The sequence below is a fragment of the Phascolarctos cinereus genome, unplaced genomic scaffold (genome assembly GCF_003287225.1).
Source record: "Phascolarctos cinereus isolate Bilbo 61053 unplaced genomic scaffold, phaCin_HiC Scaffold_726;HRSCAF=1367, whole genome shotgun sequence".
Lineage (NCBI taxonomy): Eukaryota > Metazoa > Chordata > Mammalia > Diprotodontia > Phascolarctidae > Phascolarctos > Phascolarctos cinereus.
This window is the reverse complement of record NW_027556098.1, coordinates 185867768-185886755: the sequence shown is the minus strand read 5'-3', so window position 1 is coordinate 185886755 and position 18988 is coordinate 185867768. Positions and strand designations below refer to the sequence as shown.

Genomic DNA, 18988 nt, shown 5'->3' with positions numbered 1-18988 from the left:
TATCCAGGTTTCGAATTAATTTATCTCCACCTCAGCTTCTTTTCCTCCTTACCATTTCTTGCCTTCCCGTCATTTTAATTAGGTCATATTACTTACTTGAATGGATAAGAAAGAAGGAAAAAAGAAATCTTAAAATTAGTCAGTCAGGCGGCTTGTTAGCATTTCTAGTAAAAAAAAAAACTCTTTAAGGAGAAAGGTGACACAATTGTTCAACTGCAGTGGGAAGATTATCTGTGAGGTATTATTTGTGTTAACTTTCTCCCCTATGATTATGGATAATTGAAAATCAGTTGCAGAATATCTGTATAATGAAGTATAATTAGCTCCCTCTATTGACTGAAATGCTTTTCAGTTCTCACCTTAACAGCTTTATTAGGCCCCTTCTCCTGAAATGCCTGAGGTTTCCTGAATGATTTATAGGGCTTTTATTTTTTCTTTTAATACCACACTAACAGGATTGATAAAGATAGTTTACAACTGAGGTTTGATGTGCACTCTCTCTTTGTAGTAGAAGTGCCGTGAGAAGAGATGTAATAAAGAAGGTAAGCATAGTAGGTCAATTCAATCAAGTCCTGAGTTGCTAAGTAAATGATGACTCATCTGAGATCTGCCTGCATTCATTACTGTAGAGAGGTGTTTCTCTGCTAAGGCTCAAGGGAGAAGATGGAATTGCATTAATTGCACTGGGAGTGGTAACATGCTTCTTCCATGATCACAAAAAAATCAAAAACATACTGTGCTTTAACTACAAAGGGTAGTTGTTTTTTTTAAATAGAGTGATAGGTGTCCCCCAAGATCTCCCCAAATAATTGTCGCTTTGCTGGATATGTAACAGCTTCAATATTCTTTATAACTATCCAGTTAAGTGAGTGACAATTATAGTGTGCTAGTAAAAGAATGTGGGTGGCTAGGCGGTACAGTGGATAGAATGCTGGGCTTGGAGTCAAGAAGACTCATTTCCCAGAGTTCAAATCTGACCTCAGGCACCTACCCGCTGTGTGACCCTGGGCAAATCACTTAACTCTGTCTTAGTTTCTTGATCTCTAAAATGAGTTGGAGAAGGAAATGGGAAACCACTCTAGTATCTTTGCCAAGAAAATCCCAAATGTGGACACAACTGAACAGCAAGAATAAAGGTTTCATTCATTTTAATATTAATCTATTCCTTATGAAGTGAGTGGTTTTGTTTTATTTTGTGTTATCTGAATATGTGTCTTTAAGAAAAAAAATGGGTTCATCAAAAAAGTAGTGGCTGGGTTTTAGATTTTTTTTTGAATGGTAATTAACAACAGGACAAGTTTCCCATAATTGCATTAGGAACAGAAAGAATCACTTGAAACATGTGTAAAGTCATCTGCCTCCTGGTCCCCTTCTGTTGTTGTTTTTTGGCTAGGCAATGGGGTTAAGTGACTTGCCCAGGGTCACACAGCTAGCAAGTGTTATGTGTCTGAGGCTGGATTTGAACTCAGGTCCTCCTGAATCTAGGGCCAGTACTCTATCCACTGCACCATCTAGTTGCCCCTCCTGGTTCCCTTCTGGTAGATCACAAGGAGATGGTCTCTTGCTATAAAGGTGGTTGGAAGCTTTGTATTGCTCCAGCTACTGGTGGGCTCAATTCTTAAGGACTTAAGCACTGAGATAATGTAACAATCCATTTATAAAGTGGAAGGGAATTACCATTTATTAAGAGTCTACTATGTACCAGGCATTGTGCTAGCTGCCATTACACATGTTACTTCATTAGATTCCCATGTAAGTCTCCACAATTGATGCCTGAAGTCAAAGAGGACTGTCTGCTGAGCAGCAAAAGTTGCTTTAAAAGGAGAGGACAAAGCCTCTGTTTCTCTCTTCCCTTCTGAGCATAATATTTGGACTTGGGAGTGACGAGGGAGATAAATGCCCTCTCCAGCAGTATGTATCCGCCTTGAGATGCTCTACCAAATAAGCCTCCCTCCTACTACTAGAAATATTTCTTCAGACTTTTTGCATCGGCAGGTTCTGTATTTATCTCTACATAAATAGCACATTTATATAAATGCTATATATGCATATGACAGTGAAATGCAAAACTTCAAAACACAATCAGTACCTAGAATCACAAAATGTTAGAACTGGCCTAAGAGGTCACCCAATTTCACCCCTCATTTTACTGAAACTGGGGGACCGTCTCCAGACATCCTGATCTATATCTGGCCACTGAATCCAGATGGCTCTGGAGGAGAAAGTGAGGCTGGTGACCTTGTACAGCCATCCCTCACTTAAATCCAATTCACTTGCAAGTCATGGCATCACCTTCTTGATGTCATAGCCCTCTTCAAGACCGAAGGACAAATAACAAGTGAGGCTGAGAGGTGAAGTGATCCACCCGGTGTGACATGGGGAGTAAGAGACAGAAAGCCAGGACCTCCTGGCTTAGAGCAACAGAGCATCGTGAAGAGGGGGATGTAGAAGACGTGGATTCAGAGGCCCAAGGTTTGAATCCTGGCTCTGCTATTTATTACTTGTGTGACCTCAGGAAAGTCACTTCATCTCTCTGGGCCTCAGTTTCCTCTTCTGTAAAATGAGATCAGTTGGATTTCATTGATGTCTAAGGCCCCTTTCACATCTAAATAAATCAAATAATCAAGAAGTATTTATTCGAATCTACTATGGGTGCCAGGCACTGTACTAGGCAAAGGGTACAGAGTACAAAAAAATGAAACCATCTCTACTCCCAATGAGCTTACATTCTGATGGGAGAGACAACTAGTGCATATAAAAACACAGAAGGAATAAATATAAAATTAATAATAAACATATATGCCTATTTACATTTTATGGACATATCTGCATATGCACACAGTAACAAAGAAGCCCTAGGAGCTTAATAATAATAACAACAATAATACATGTTTATTTATATTTTATAGACATGTGTGCATATACTTAATAAAATGTTTGTTGACTAACTAGTCATGTAAAATGGTAGTTTGAGAGGAAAGGCCCTAGCAGTTGGAGGGGAAGAGGAAGGGTTTCATGCAGAACATCCGAAGCCCAACACCCCCTGACCACCAGTAGTGTCTGAGGAGGGAGGAAAAAGGAGCCACAAGAGAGGAGCGAGAGAAAACTACATATCCCAGAGGGCACCGCGGATCACGCACAACATTCTCTCTTTCGCATCTATTGCTCCCTTTTTTCTGGAGACGCTGGCCAGTCGTGTGAGGAAGAACTACATTTCCCAGGATGCTCCAGCCGAGGTTGCGCTTTGCGCATGGGCGCTGCCCCTCTGCAGGAGAGCGGTCCGTTTGAAGCGGTTCTTGAAGCTCCGTGGAAATCCGCTTGACTGAAGTGTCGCCATCGGAGGAGCACCCGACAGTCGTCGGGGTGAGGGTCCTGGGGGCTCAGGACGGCTGGGCTTGGAGAGGGTGGCGATGAGCCCGAACTTCAGACTCTGGGCCCCGCGGACGCCGAGTCACTTAACGTCGGGGAGCGGTGAGGGGGAAGGGGAGGCTCGCCTGCTCCGCGGGGGTGGGGGGAGGGACGATTGACAAGGCCAGCCTCTCACTTACAGATGAGGAAACTGAAGCCCAGAGAGGGAAGGGACCCGACTAAGGTCGTAGTTAATTAGGGTGAGCCCCTGAAACTCTGACCCAGGGCTCTTTCCGCTCGATAAACGGCCATCGTTCCACTTTGGGTGCCTCCCTGTTCTAGGCAGCTCGGTGGATAGAGCACTGGGCCTGGAGTCAAAAAGGCCTGAGTTCAAATCCAGCCTCAGACACTTACTAGATGTGTGACCCTGGGCAAGTCACCTAACCTGTTTGCCCAATGGAGAAGCAAATGGCAATTACTCGAGTATCCTTGCCAAGAAAATCCTATGGTCGTTGTTGCCCTATTGTGGCCCACTGGGTCTACTGAACAACAAATGACCCTGTTATGTCCATTCTTAAGGACTTTACCATCACAGTACAAATTCTAGGTCTGGAGTTTGAGTCCCTCTCATTTAAATTCTCTAGGCCTCCTTTCCCTTATCTGTAAAATTAGGAGACTGGACTAGAATAAAATTTTTTAGCTTTTTTTGTATGCCATTTTTCTTCTTTTTTTTTTTAAGGCAATTGGAGTTAAGTGACTTGCCCAGGGTCACACAGCTAGTAAGTGTCAAGTGTTTGGTCTGAGGCCGCATTTGAACTCAGGTCCTCCTGACTTCAGGGGCGGTGCTCTATCCACTGAGCCATCCACCTGCCAGCCATGTATGCCATTTTTATATGCCGCTTTGGCAGTCTATATCATGGCTACATTACAGTTGCCGAGAAACCTAAAGGTACAGGACATTTTTTCAAGCAAGTGTAATGTTGTTAAAGTGAAAGTAAGAAACTAACAAAAATAATTGTCACTTGTCCAATGAATATGAATGTTGTCACTTTTTAATTACAGATGGATTTGAATATTGCAACAGCCAGAGCAGTCCTCTCCCCAGTGAACCTCAATGCTGCAACTCCTGAGGCATTCACTGTGCTTCAGAAGAGGATGAAAATAGCAGAAGAGCAGTCCAATACCTTAATGAATGACCTAATAATGTTAGGTTTGACTGGACAAAGGTAACATGAGATCAGCTAGATTTGTTTAGTTTGTAGAAATTTATTGGTTATTCATTCCTTGTTAATAAAAGCTATAGTTTATTTTGGAATTCAATCTAAACAGTGTTTAGAAGTTTTGAGGGAGAGAAAAATGCTTGAAGCAGTTGGAAAGCCCAGTTTCTTGGAAACTTAATAGAATGAATCTATAGCTTCCTACCCCACCCTACCCCACCTCCACCCCCAGCAGGGGCAGCTGTTGATTTAATAGGTGGAGTGCTGATCCTGGCATCAGAAAAGATCTGAGTTCAAATCCCACTTCAAACATTTACTAGCTATGTGACCCTGGGCGAGTCACTTAAAAAAAAAATTTCTGTCTGCCTCAGTTTCCTCAGTTGTAAAATGGGGATAATAATAGCACCTCCCTTGCAGGGTTGTTGTGAGGAAAAAATGAGATATTTGTAAAAGTGCCTGGCACATAGAAGGCACCATGTAAATACTTATTCCCTCCTTCCTCTTTTCCTCAAATACTATTTTCATCATATCCTTCTCCTTTTCAGGAATCTGTAGTAGTTCTTTATTGTCCATCTCACTCCTCAACCTGGCTCCCTCGTACCTTTTCATTCTTTCTCATATTCCAACTCATTTTTTCCACACAAAACACATTTGTCTGTCATCTTCTAAATACAAAATTTTTTATTTTCAACTCCATGAATTTACTAAAAGCATCCCCCTTCCAGTATAGAATGCTTTCTTTTTTTGGGGGGGGAGGGTAAGGGTAATTGGGGTTAAGTGACATGCCCAGAGTACACAGCTTGTGAGTATTATGTGTCTGAGGCTGAATTTGAACTCAGGTGTCCTGACCACCCGCTGTGCCACTTAGCTGCCCCCAGAATGTTTTCTTTTTACCTCTCCACAAATATCAATTTTTTTTTCCTGAAATCTGTCTCAAAACCCCCTTTTCCAGGAAACCTTCCTCAAATAGCCTACCCTAACTTTTATAGCTTTTAAACTCTGTATTCACTTAGCAGTTTGCTATTTAATTTCAGTTGTTATTTTGCAGCTGTTATCTTGATTGATAACTTCTTAAGGAGGGGGGCAGGGATTGTTTGTATATTTTACTCAACTAGATTATAAGCTGCTTGGAGTAAGAGACTTTGCCTTATTTCTTTGGCAATTCCTAGGATTGGGGTGGGAGGGAAGCAGTAAGGAAGAGAAAGCAATTAAAGCCATTTAATTTAAATTTCTAGACTGGAACATTAAATCTAATTAATTTCCTATGCAAAAATGCATTCTTCTTATAAAGATAGTGTCAAACAATTGAGGAGTAGGATTCATTGCTGGAAAACATACCATAGATTTTATAGCAATTATATATTTCATATTTTCAGATTATTGTAGCTAGCTGGACAAATTGAATGATTTCTTGATTATTTTCCATGTTGAATATAAAGCTGAGAATACCGAAATTGTTAATGAAGTCATTGGGAAGTGAATCAATCATTTCTAGTCCAACAATAACATCTAGCACAAAACACTTCACTGCACATAATAAGCCCTAAATAAATCTTGATTGTATTGAACAGTAATAATTGATTTAGCATTTTTATATTAAAACAATTGTTATAAACCAAAACAAACAGATAATTTTTTTTTAATTTTTTAATTCATTTTAAACTTAAATATAAAACAAGAAATGAAAAAGAGAACATTTCCATGTACACAGCAGAACACGAGAGGAGTCAATATAAAACAAAAAATTTCCATTTCATGAAAACCTATGTAATAAATCCTATACATTGTTTTCAAAGCAACCTAGCTTTTCTATGCTTCCTTCTAGGTTTTCTTTTGTTCTCTGCTGTGCACTTTTAATTCAATTTTATTTTATATTTTCTCCCTCCTTCTTCCCACCCACTCTATAGAAGGCTACAATTTCATGCGAATGTATATGCATACATATCTATAAATATACACACATATATATGAAATATACATATATTTTGCATATTTCTGTATGTCATTTCTTTCTCTGGAGGTGGGTAGCATATTTCTTCATAGATCCAAGTCTGTCCATGTTTTTCTAAATCAACCAGCTCATCATTTCTTATATCACAGTAGTATTCTATCACAATCATGTACTACAGCTTTGTTCCCCAATAGAAGAGCAGGTGTAAGATGATATGTTAAAGTTATTTTAGTTTACATTTCTCTAATCAATAAGATTTAAAGCATTTTCTCATATGATTATGTATAGTCTTGATTTCTTCATTGAAAAACTGCCAGTTCATGTCCTTTGAACATTGATCAATTGGGGTATGACTTATTTTATACTGTACAGTTATTTTAAATGGTCTAACACAGTACTGAATAATATTGGTGACACAGTGTAGTTTACCTATTTTTCTCTGTTAATTAAATCAATTTTAGCTTTAAGTTTTGTCTGAGATCATGACTACTATCCCAGCTTTTTTTTTTAACATAATAAATTCTGCTCTAGCCCTTCATTTTATCTCTGTGTGTATCTCTCATTTTTATATTGTGTTTCCTGAAAGGGATATATTGTTGAATTCAGATTTTTAATCCATTCTGCTTTCTGGCTCCATTTTATGTGTAAATTCGTCTCATTCACATTCTAAGTTATAATTACTTGTGTATTTTCCTCCATCCTATTTTGCCTCACTTTGCTTCTAGCCTTACTCTATCCCTCCTCATTAGTCTAATTTACTTCTACTGGCTACCTAGCACTCCTATTCTTTAATCTGCCCATCCATCAGTGAATCCCGCCTTCATCATAATCTATCCCCAACCCTACATCATAATCTACTCCCCACCCTACACCATAATCTACCCCCCACCCTTCACCATAATCTACCTTTCTTCTTTATTCTCTCCCCCCCAACTAATTAGTAATCTACAAACCCTTAAGTCCCTCCCTCATTCTATCTCCTAACCCATTTCGAGAGTAGGGTTCTAGCACTACCAGCCCTCCACCCTCACTTGCTTCTTCTATATCAGTTCTTCCTTTCATGTCTCATTTGTATGAGATAATTTTTTAGAATCATCCCATCATACATAGCTCAGCCCAAGTCTTTCTTTCAAACTACCCGATAATGACAATCATAAGAGTATTGATAACATTTTCACATATAAGAAGTAAACAGTTTGACCTTGTTTCATCCCTTATAATTGGTCTTTAATGTTTACCTTACATTTCTCCTAGATTTTATATGTCAAATTTTCCATTTTCTTTTTGTCACAAACACCTGAAATTCTTTCAATTTGTTAAATGTCCATTTTTTTTTCATTCAGGGTTATACTTAACTTTGCTGGGTAAGTTACCCTTGGTCATAACCCAAGCTCTTTTCATCTATGAAATATAGTGTTCCAAGACCTACAGTCCTTCAACATAGAAGCTGCTAGGTTTTGCATAATCCTGATTGTAGCTCCATGATATTTAAATTGTTTTTATCTTGTTGTTTGCAATATTTTCTCCTTAACCTGAGAGCTTTGAAACTTTGCTATAATATTCCTGTAAGTTTTCCTCCTGGGATTCTTTTGGGTGGTAATCAGTGGATTTTTTTCTATTTCTGCTTTGCCTTCTTCTAGGACTTCAGCGCAATTTTCTTTAATTTCTTGTAGTATTGTATCAAGGTTCTTTTTTTGATTGTATTCTCTCAGGTAGTCCAACAATTCTTATATTGTCCCTTCTCAGTCGTTCTTCTGATGAGATGTTTCACATTCTTTTCTGTTTTTTTCATTCTTTTAATTTTATTTTATTTCTTGGTGTCTTATGACACCATTAGCCTCCCCCTTGTCTAATTCTGGGAAAACTGGATAGCAGTATGGAAGAAACTAGCTTTAAATCAACACCTCATAGCCACTACCAAATAAGCACCAAGTGAACATGTGACCTAGATATAAAGAAATCACATCATAAATTAGAGAAGCATGGAAAAAATAATTTATCAGATGTATTGATAGAAGAATTGTTTACAACCAAACAAGAGATAAGGAGGATCATAGAACATAAAATGAACAATTTTTATTACATAAAATTAAAAACATTTTGCAAAAACAAATTCGATAAAGTTAAGATTAAAAGGGAAGCAATCAATTGGGAAAATATTTACAGCAAATTTCTCTGATAAAAGCTTCATTTCCAAGATATATAAGGAACTGATCCAAATTTATAAGAATAAGAGCCATTCAGAGAAAAGAGATAGGATCTCATGGTGTGACACCAAAACTAAATTTATTTCAAAAAGTTGCTTGAGAATGGAATTCAACAGTACAGTTGCAAATGTGAGAAAAGAAAGGGAAAAAATATAGAAACTGATGTGACTACAGAAGGACCTGAGATGAACTCATATTTTAAAAGGCTATGTGAGAGCTAATAATAATAGCTAGTATTGAGGTAGCTAGGTGGCGCAGTGGATAGGGCATTGGCCCTGAGTCAGGAGGACTTGAGTTCAAATCCCGCCTCAGACACAAGCTACTCACTAGCTGTATGACCTTCAGCAAGTCACTTAATCCCGATTGCCTTGAAATAATAAAAATTTAAAAAAAATAGCCAGTATTTATAAATTGTTTTAAGGTTTGCAAAATGCTTTTCTAAATATTATATCATTTTATCTTTACAACTCTGAGGTAGGTGCTCTTATTATCTCCATTTTAAAGATGAGGAAACTAAGCAGAAATAATTTAAGTGACTTATCCAAGCTAGTAAATAGTGTCTGGTGCTTGATTTGAATTCAGGTGTTCTTAACTCTAGGCCCAGCGCTCTATCCACTGTGCCATCTCACTGCCCCTAATGTACAAATGATAGAAGCAAAAGCATAGAAAATTAACACGAGTGGTTTGGTATTATACAAATTGTTTAAGAAGCTTTACTGTTAAATTTCTAGTTAGAACTGCCAAAAAATGGAAGGGACTACCTCATAGTAGGTAGGTAGCTTACTATCTACCACATGAGTTCTTTACACTGAGGTTTTACAACCTATTATTGGGGGAATTCATGCCTCTTATAGGAGATGGCTAGATGAGCTGTAAGGACCCTTCTAACTCTTAAGATTCCATGAACTTAAGTGTTCTTAGAGTTGGCACGTGGAAGACGAGTTAGCCTTTCCTGCTTAGTCTTAGAGAGGAAATCTGAGATCAATGAGTGGAAGTTACAGGAAGACGGGCTTGTTTCACTGAAAGAAGAATTTCCTAGTAATTGTAGCTGCCTAAAAATGGAACTGCTGCCTCAGGAGATAGTGCTTTTACCAGCAATGAAGGTGATGTGGCAAGAGGTTTTAACAACAGTTGTTGGGGATATTATAGAGGTAACTCATGCTTCAGATAGGAGTTGAACTCTTATTTTTTTATTTTATTTTATTTTTTTTAGGCAGTTGGGGTTAAGTGACAGGGTCACACGACTAGTAAGTGTCAAATGTTTGGTCTGAGGCTAGATTTGAACTCAGGTCCTCCTGATTTCAGGGCCAGTTCTGTATCCACTGCACCACCTAGCTGCCCCAGGAGTTGGGCTCTAAAAGGAAATTGAATTGGTCTCTTTTGACTGAGATTTTATAATAACTAACCTTAAACCTTGCATTATTTTATAAACTTTTCTCAAAATTCCCATGAAGATGTTATCTCAGGTACAATGCAAATAGGGATTGCCTTCTGTTTCTTTATTCTATATTTTAGTCTTAACATAGTTTAGAACCTTTACATAGAACTTTTCCCACATAAATCAGTTTAAAGTCTTTTTTTAATTACTGATTTTTATTCATTTTGTACTACCTTTGCCCTCATCACATGATAATAACATCACATTTGTTTAACACTTTGCTCAACACTTCATGAATATCTTATTTGAGCCTCACAACAACCTCATGAATTAGGTGCTGCAGATGTTATTATCCTCATTTCACAGATGAGAAAACTGAGGCTCAGAGAGGTTAAGTGATTTGCCTAGGGTCTCGAACCCAGATATTATTGGGTTCCAAGTTCTGTCTATCATACTGTGTTGCTCCTTTGTTCTGCATTGCTTTGAAGTGTTAAGAATATCATTAATTTATCTAGTAATGTTTAGCGCAAATGATAACCAGTTTCATAACTGCATGTGCTGACTTCAAAATAACTGAAACTAGCATAATAAACTTTACATGAGTTAATTTTGCCACATCCGTTTTTTTAAAATTAGTCTTCAGACTCTTTCTACAGTACCTTTAGAAGATTCTGAGAACCAGAAGATCATTCATCCTCTCCAGGCCAGGGGTCCTTTTGTGGGAGAAAATAATGTTTTGTGGAAGAACTGTGAAACTCTGGTGAATAATATGTGCCAGCTAGAAAGCATCATGCAAAATCTGAAGGCGAAAATCTCACAACTTCAGAATAAAACAGAGTTCAATCCACAAAATTCAGGTATAGAGAGAAAACAATGAGAGCGCAAGTGTGGTACTTGCCTTAGCAACTTGTTTTGGGTGTAATGGTGCTCCATCATTTTGTATTGTCCAATAGTTTATATGAAAGATCAGCTAAATGCACTACAGGAAGAGCATCCACATGACCTGGGGGAGATGCATCTGGAAGTCATGAATTTGCATAAGCAACTGAGAGATATGAAGAAAGAAGGAAACCAGGCACAAGATGAAGTTCAAAGATTGAGCACCACACTGGAGATCACAACAGCAACAAAGGTTTGACCCTAGTGTTGTATTCATTTATATTCGTGCTTAGAGAGTGACAAGACCTTAGTCAGTCTTTGAAGACTAACTTTTAAAAGCAGGTTAGGTTGACTTTAGTGTACTTTTGCTGGCACATAATAGGTGTTGAATAAATGCTTGTTGACAGGGGACTGACAATACCCACATTGAAGCTTTCAAGCTATTGGGTGGTAATCAGCAATCACATATTCGAATTCCTCCTATTTGCCAGGTAGCGGCAGGGAGGGGAATACAAAGAAGTATGATAGTCCCTGAGATGAAAGGCTTGACAACCTAATTAGGAAGAAAAGATATTAAAAAATGAGAAGTTAAATTATATGAAACTGTAATGGAAGAGATTTATAGGGAAGTGCAGGATTAGTTACCAAATGATAGACATAGACAGTAAGTGCTGTGGATTCAGAAGAAGATGAGATCCCATTGGTCTAGGAAGGAGATGGGACCTTACCTGTGCCTTGAATGATATTTAAAGTTTAAATATACATAATAAACACAGGGAGAATAGAGGAGGACATTTCAGGCAAAGGTAAAAAAAGGGAGAATAGAGGAGGACATTTCAGGCAAAGGTAAAAACGACATGAACAATAGCATTAAGACAAAGGGTGGGTGTTCAGTGACCAGTTGAGTTTGACAGAGCATAGAGTTTTATATAGAGGAATACTTGAAGATAAAGTTGGAAGTATAAAGGGATTGTAAAGGCCCTGGATGCTAGACTAAGGAATTTGAACTTTCTCTTCTAAAGGGAGCAATTAAAGGTTTTTGTATTGGAGAGAAATGTGCTAAAAGCATAATTTAGAAAGATTAATCTCATTAGCAGCATTCATGTTTGATTACAGGAATAAGGGACTATAATAGTTGAAGTAGGCTATGAGGGCCTGAAACTAGGACTTTGATAGTGCAGTGGAACAGAAGACGTTGTGAAGAATGAATTAATGGGACTTTGTAACTGATTAATGCTACTTCTCCCTCTCCTTCATGTTAAAAGATGACTTAGATTCCCAGATGGTTGGGAGAATTGTAAAAGTATGGAAGACAAGAAGTGAGGATAGATAATGATTTTGTAGACATAGTATTTGAGGCAAAAATAAGAAATCCAAAAGAAAACGTTCAGTTGATAATTGGAAATGTGAATCTGGAGTTCAGAGGAATTGTCTGAGGTAGGGATGGATATTGAGAAGCTGTCCAAATAGAGGTGATGGTTAAAGCCTTGGAAATGGATAAGAACTGCAATGTAGAAGTTGTAGAAAGAGAAAAGACCATTTTGGAATATGCATATTTTAGTGGTAGATGAAAGAAAAAGATCAAAGAATGAGCAATCAGATGGGAGGATAGAGGACAGGAGAGTTTAGTGAATTAGGCTATGGTCATTACTGACAATCTTCTCTCCTCAGCCTCCCAAACCACCCCTTCTATTACCCTCTCAGCTAAGGACTTTCTTTGCCTTTTCTTCAAGAAAATTAAAGCCATTAGTTGTGAGCTCCCTTTGCTTCTCTTGACATCATTCACCATGTTCTCCCTTCTTTCTTCCAGACTTTGATTGTTATGACCCTTATCCTTGCTTATGCCAACTCCTCTACTTGTGTTTTCGATCCCATCCCCTTCCATTTTCTGTACTAGATTGCTCTCTCAATCTCAATCATCTTCTGTCTCTAATGTTCAACAATCTTTCCCTGTCTACTGGTTCCTTCTCTATTGCCTCATTTTCTCTATCCTTCAAAAACTTTCACTAAACCCTACCATCAAGGTATTATCCTGTCTCTTCTCCCTTTTTCAGCTAAGCTCCTTTAGAAAAAACTATCTGCAGGGGAAACTAGGTGGCGTAGTGGATAGAGCACTGGCCCTGGAGTCAGGAGGACCTGAGTTCAAATCCGGCCTCAGACACATTACACTTAGTAGCTGTGTGACCCTGGGCAAGTCACTTATCCCCATTGGCTAGCCAAAAAAAAAATGCTATCTACAGAGGGAAGAGGTAGGAGAGAGAGAGAAGGTTGGGGATAGGCCTTCCTCCTTTCTCACTCCCCAAAAAAATGAGAAGAGAAGGAAGGGCCAGAATGACTCACAGACAAGCAGGACCACTTTGAAAGTCACATGTTGAATGCACTTAAAGAGAAAAGAAAGCTCTATATAATTGAGTTTTGCAGTTTTATGTAGAATCCTCTCTTTTGTTCCACAATATAGATGGACATACTAATTTTATTTATGGTTTAAGTTCAGAATTTTAAAAATATGAATTAAAAAAAATTTGCTACACATTATTGACTCTACCACCCCTCTTCTGACTTTTTTGCAGTCTGGCTTCTAACCTTGTTACTCAACTGTAACTTTTCTCTGCAAAGTTACCATTGATCTCCTTATTGCCAAATCTAATGGTCTCTTCTAGGTCTTCAGTCTTCTTGACCTCTCTGCTACATTTGACACTGTTAACCTCCCTCTTCTAGCCTAGATCAGAGATTCTTAACCTTTTTGTATCCTAGTGAAGTCTATGGACCCCTAGTCAGAATAATGTTTTTAAATATAAACCAAATTATATCAATATAATTTTTTCCCATCCAAAGTAGTAGACTCCCTGGAATATATCTAAGGATCCCTTTGGGAATACATGGATCCCAGGTTAAGCACTCTTGTCTCAAATACTCCTTTATTCTCTTCCTCCTTTCTGACCATTCTTTCTCTCTCTCTCTCTCTCTCTCTCTCTCTCTCTCTCTCTCTCTCTCTCTCTCTCTCTCTCTCTCTCTCTCTCTCTCTCTCTCTCTCTCTCTCTCTCTCTCTCTCTCTCTCTCTCTCTCTTTTACTGATTGATCTTCTCCATCATGTCCCCTAAATGTGGATATTCCCCCAGGCTCTATCTGTACCCTCCTCTTTTTTCTTTCTAAACTCTTTATCCTTTGTTGACCTCTTTAGCTCTTATAGTTTTAGTTATTATCTCTTTGTAGATAACTAATAGGTCTATGCAGCCAGTCATTCCCAGATCACCAACTGCCCATGGATATTTGATAGTAGATGTCCTGAAGACATCTAAATTCAGCATGTCTAAAGTGGAACTAATTATCTTTCTCCCCAAACCTGCCTCTCTTCCAAACTTCCCTATTTTTATCAAGAACATCACCCTCCTTCCAGTCATCCACATTTATGACTTCAGTAACATTATTTACTCCTCCTTCTGTCTCACCTGTCTCCATAATATCTCTTACATCCATCTCCTTCTCTCTGTTCACACAGCCACTCCCCTTAGATGTTGTTATGGCCTCCTACTTTGTTCTTTCTGTCTTAAGTCTCTCCCCTCTCTATTCCATCCTCCACTTATTGGCCCAAGTTATTTTCTTAAAATGCAGACCTGACCGTGTAAATCCCCTGCTGAATAAATTCCAGTGGCTCGCTATTATTGTAGGATAAAATATAAACACCTCTCTTTGGCTTGGAAAACCCTTCACAAATTGGTCCCAACCCATCTTTTACATTACTTCTCTTCCTACACTCTGACCCAGCCAAACCGACCTTTTCTCTGTTACTTACACACAGCACTCTATTTCCTGTCTTGTTGCTTTGGCACTGGCTGTCCCCAAGGACAGCACTCCTTTTTCACCTCTGCTTTCTGCAAGACACAGCTCAAGTACTGTGTTCTAAATGAAGCCTTTCCTGATCTTCCCTCCTCAATAACCTTTTTGTTTGTATTTGTATTGCTTATATTTATTCTATATATGTTTATATGTGTATATGTTATCTTTCCTGATAGAACTTATTCTCCTGGAGAGTAAAAAAAAATGGTTTAATATTTTTGTCTTTGGAACCTGGTTCATAGCAGGCTCTTAATAAAAACTTGTGTTTTATTGGTAGTGTAAAAGGCCACAGAGTGATAAAAGAAAGTGACAACTGAGAAAAAAATCTATTGTATTTCACAAGAAGAAGTTCATTAACCTTTCATTGTGCAGTTTTGTAGAATTATAGGAATGGAAGACAAATCTCAAGGAATCAGCAGGGATGAGGTTTATGGTAAAGTGTTAAAAATATCATAGCCGAGAGGTAGAGTGACCATTTGAATTTTGGCTGTGAAAGGAAGGTAAGAAAAAGATTATAGTTAGAGGGGCCAGTAGGATCAAGTGGAGGTTTTTTAGGCTGGGTGTACCAAATCTCAGAATTCACCTGCAAAGCTGGTAAATGGGATCTCCCACCTCCAAGTGCTTTTAAACACATAATTCTATGAAATACCTCTCTTTTTTTCCCCATACTTTTTAGTATATCATTCACATTTTCTTGTTTTCTAGCCTTTTTTGGAGTTCTCCATATGGTAGTGATCACTCATTTGCTGTAATCTAAAGTTGGATTATTAGTAAAAGATTCTTTTACTTTAAAATGTTATATTTTCTTAATTCACTCATAATGAGAAAGAAAGATCACATGTTCTAGCAGGGTTGCTAGAGAAGCCTTGATTTGAACTTTTGTTAAAACTTTACATTTAGAAATTTTGCCTTTTCCCTAATCTTAGGTGGATGCTACAATTGATACAGAGCAGCTAAAGGCCAAAAAACATGAAATGACCCATAAAATTCAGGTAGTAAGGCAAAAGGATGCTGGGAGGATAATTGGAATGGTGGGATAGAATACAGTAGATAGAGGCCTTAGAGACCTTAGAGACAAGAAGACCAAGGTTCATGCCATTCCTCTGATGTACTAGTGTTGTGATCCTGGGTATGTCATTTAACATGTTAGTGCTCTTGGCATCTCAAACTATAAATTCCAGAGGGAGTCCCAACTTGCTTTGGTAAAGATAGTTTCTTTACCTGAGAGTTCCATATTTTTTTTTTCTTTTTTCTCTTTGCCTTTACCTTATGGTTTATTTAAAATCAGTTGGTCTAGACTGTAGCCATTATGAAAAGCAATTTCAAACTATATCAAAAATGTTGCTAAACCGTATATCATTTGACTACTTATTGATATCATTACTAAACCTACATGTCCCAAACAGATCAAAGAAAGAAGAAAAGGACTCATGGATATGAAAATATTTATAGTTGGGTCCTGATTAATGAAAACAATGAATCCCTTTAAGTGGTCACATGTATTTGAATTCATACCATTCAAAGTTATAATTATGTGAAATATAGTCATTAGTTCCAATGGAACTATACAGTGCAAATATGAATAGTGCAACTGCTTTGCTGTATTCATTTTTACACTTGTCAGGACTTGGCTGTATAGCAACTCTTTTTGAAATGTCATAGGAAAGTCATAGGTCCAGTCAGTTCCCATCCCTATGAGGTGTTTAGACTTCAGACAACTTCAGCCATCTAGGACATAGCCTTGAGGCATCATGGTACTGTTCTGCAGTCAGTTCTGCTATAACACTTGTTTAAAAAAAAGTGAACCAATTTCCAACAAAATTGATATATTAAGGAACAATTTGAATATAACATGAACTCTGTCAGCAAGAGGGAGAAAACTGCACCCAGCTGAACCTACCACAAAACACACAGAGATGTACACCTCAAACATCTACTAGCTACCTCAATTCAGGGTGTTATCTGGCAAGGTTAGGTAACAACACTTCACAATAACGATCTGTAACCCTTCTCACACCTACTTCCACAAGCAAACACTATGTATGTTTCACAATTATTATAGATCTTCTGATACAGTAGTAGCTGGGGCAGAAGAGGACATATTCAAACCCCCAAACTCCTCTACCCACTTTAACTCCCTTACTACCTGCCCCAGGAATTGCTGCCCACCAAGATCACCCTGTGGTTTAGCCATCAACTTCCCTAGACTGGGGCCAGGCTAAGCAGCAGGTTGATGCTACTGACATCATCACTAATTATTGTAGGAATTATGGTGTTCTTATTTAACATATATAAAACTGTGCTATTGTTTTCATTAGTTTCCTATCTTTTTTTTATGTGTCACTGACAAAGTTTTTGAGCATTGTGCCCTAACTCCATTTTCCCCGTAAGTCCTGTGATTTTTTATTGCTCAGTTTTTCATAGCACGGTGATTTTTAGGAACATATATGTTGAATTATAGCAGAACTGACTATATAGTGAAATGAGAGGTCAAGAGACCTGATTACTAATTCTCTGCCACTAAACAGATGTGTGACTTCTGGCAAGTCACTAATTTTCTCCAGATCTCAGTTTCCTTATCTATAAAATTAGGGAAATGAGCTAGTTTCTAATGTCTCTTTTAGCATTAATATTGATACAGTAATATCAGGAACATTCAAGAAAGACATTTGATCTCCAAGGAAAATAGTTGTCCCAAAGCCTATGTAGTTTACCTAGGACAGGTACGAATGACTCCTATGTTAGATTTTACTACCTTTAATTTTGTGTGTAAAATTAAGGTTACTATTTTAATAAGCATGTTTATCAGGATTCCATGATAACCTCATTTCCCCCTAGGTCATGGTGGTTTATAGATAAAGAACCATTGAGGTGGGGGAAGGGCAGCTTCTGGAAACTGTCCTGCTGAGAAGTGACAATTTATAGCAAGGGAGGAGACCATTAACAAGAGGTTGTATAAGATAATGGAAGATGATGGAAGTTGGAATCAAAAGATCATTGATTTAAATCCTTTTTTATATCGACAAACATTACTAAGCAGAGCTTACGTTGTACTGGACCCTTGCTGTATGGCAAATAGCCACTCTGAGCTCCACTTTTCTCACTTATAAAATAGAGATAATAATATTTACACTGCCTACCTCACAAAGTAGTTGTAGGCAAAATGCTTTGTATTTGAAACTTTGTGGAACTTACTTGCTAAAACTTGTTTTGTCATGGTGTGGCCTTGGAGAATCCAGCATCACATTCCGACCATAAAAAAGCATTGCAATTGGCTTTAGTGAAGGTGAAGTCTTATTAAATGCATAGCAGCCTAATATAATCATACTTACATGTCTCTAGAGGTTCCTGATCTATAAATGTGATCCATAATGCCATTTCACATCTCTTTTTCCATTGCCTAATCCCAAGTTTAATGAGTATAATACATATCTAAATTAAATGAGTATTGAATGAATTGACTGATCTTAATAATTCCTTGAAAAGAAATACCTTAGTATTATAATTAGCATAAAATTTTCTCTTTTAAGACATTTCCTAGGCATTTTGTTACTAGTCTAAAAGAGACCATAAATGTAATTATTAGGCTTAATTAGGGAAATTCCTGTTTTTCAAATACAAATATATGTCTTATCTTGAGAAAAATGAAAATAGAACCCAAAAAGGACAAGAATATTTATGAATTATATTTAACCAGATTAAACCGTATTTGACCAGTATTGCTAACTAAAATTCTATGGACAGATTGAAACTCTACACCATTCATAATTTATGAGCCTGAGTGACAGAGTGTGTGTATATATATATACACATATATATATATACATATATATATATACATATATATATATATATATGTAGATGAATAACAGTTCTGGACCTGTTAGCCATCTCCAGAGTAAGGGGAAAAGATAAGGGTACCCAGGACACTTGCATAATAACTTCAGAATTAAGTCATATGCTTACATTCTTGATCTTCTAAGTCATAGAATTTAGAGCTGAAACTTTATAGTCCAGCCCTTTCATTTTACACATGAAGAAACTGAGGCTCACAGAGTTTAAATGACTTGCTCAAAGTCAAATAGGTATAGTAAGTAGCAGACTCAGTTTATTTCATTAAGAAGAAATAAAATTTCTGAATTACGGAGTTTGTTGATATGGTGGCATTTTT

General features: G+C 37.6%; 1 protein-coding gene across 1 annotated transcript in view; it reads left to right on the top strand.

The window, feature by feature from the left end:
* Positions 1-3242: 3242 nt before the first annotated feature.
* The window catches only part of CCDC150 (coiled-coil domain containing 150), a 120808-nt gene continuing 105062 nt past the window's right edge, over positions 3243-18988 (top strand). The window contains exons 1-4 of the mRNA XM_020993626.2: positions 3243-3363; positions 4411-4574; positions 10738-10958; positions 11055-11233. Of these exons, the coding sequence (XP_020849285.1) occupies positions 4411-4574; positions 10738-10958; positions 11055-11233 (564 nt within the window). The 5' untranslated portion in view covers positions 3243-3363. The remainder of the gene's footprint in view (positions 3364-4410; positions 4575-10737; positions 10959-11054; positions 11234-18988) is intronic.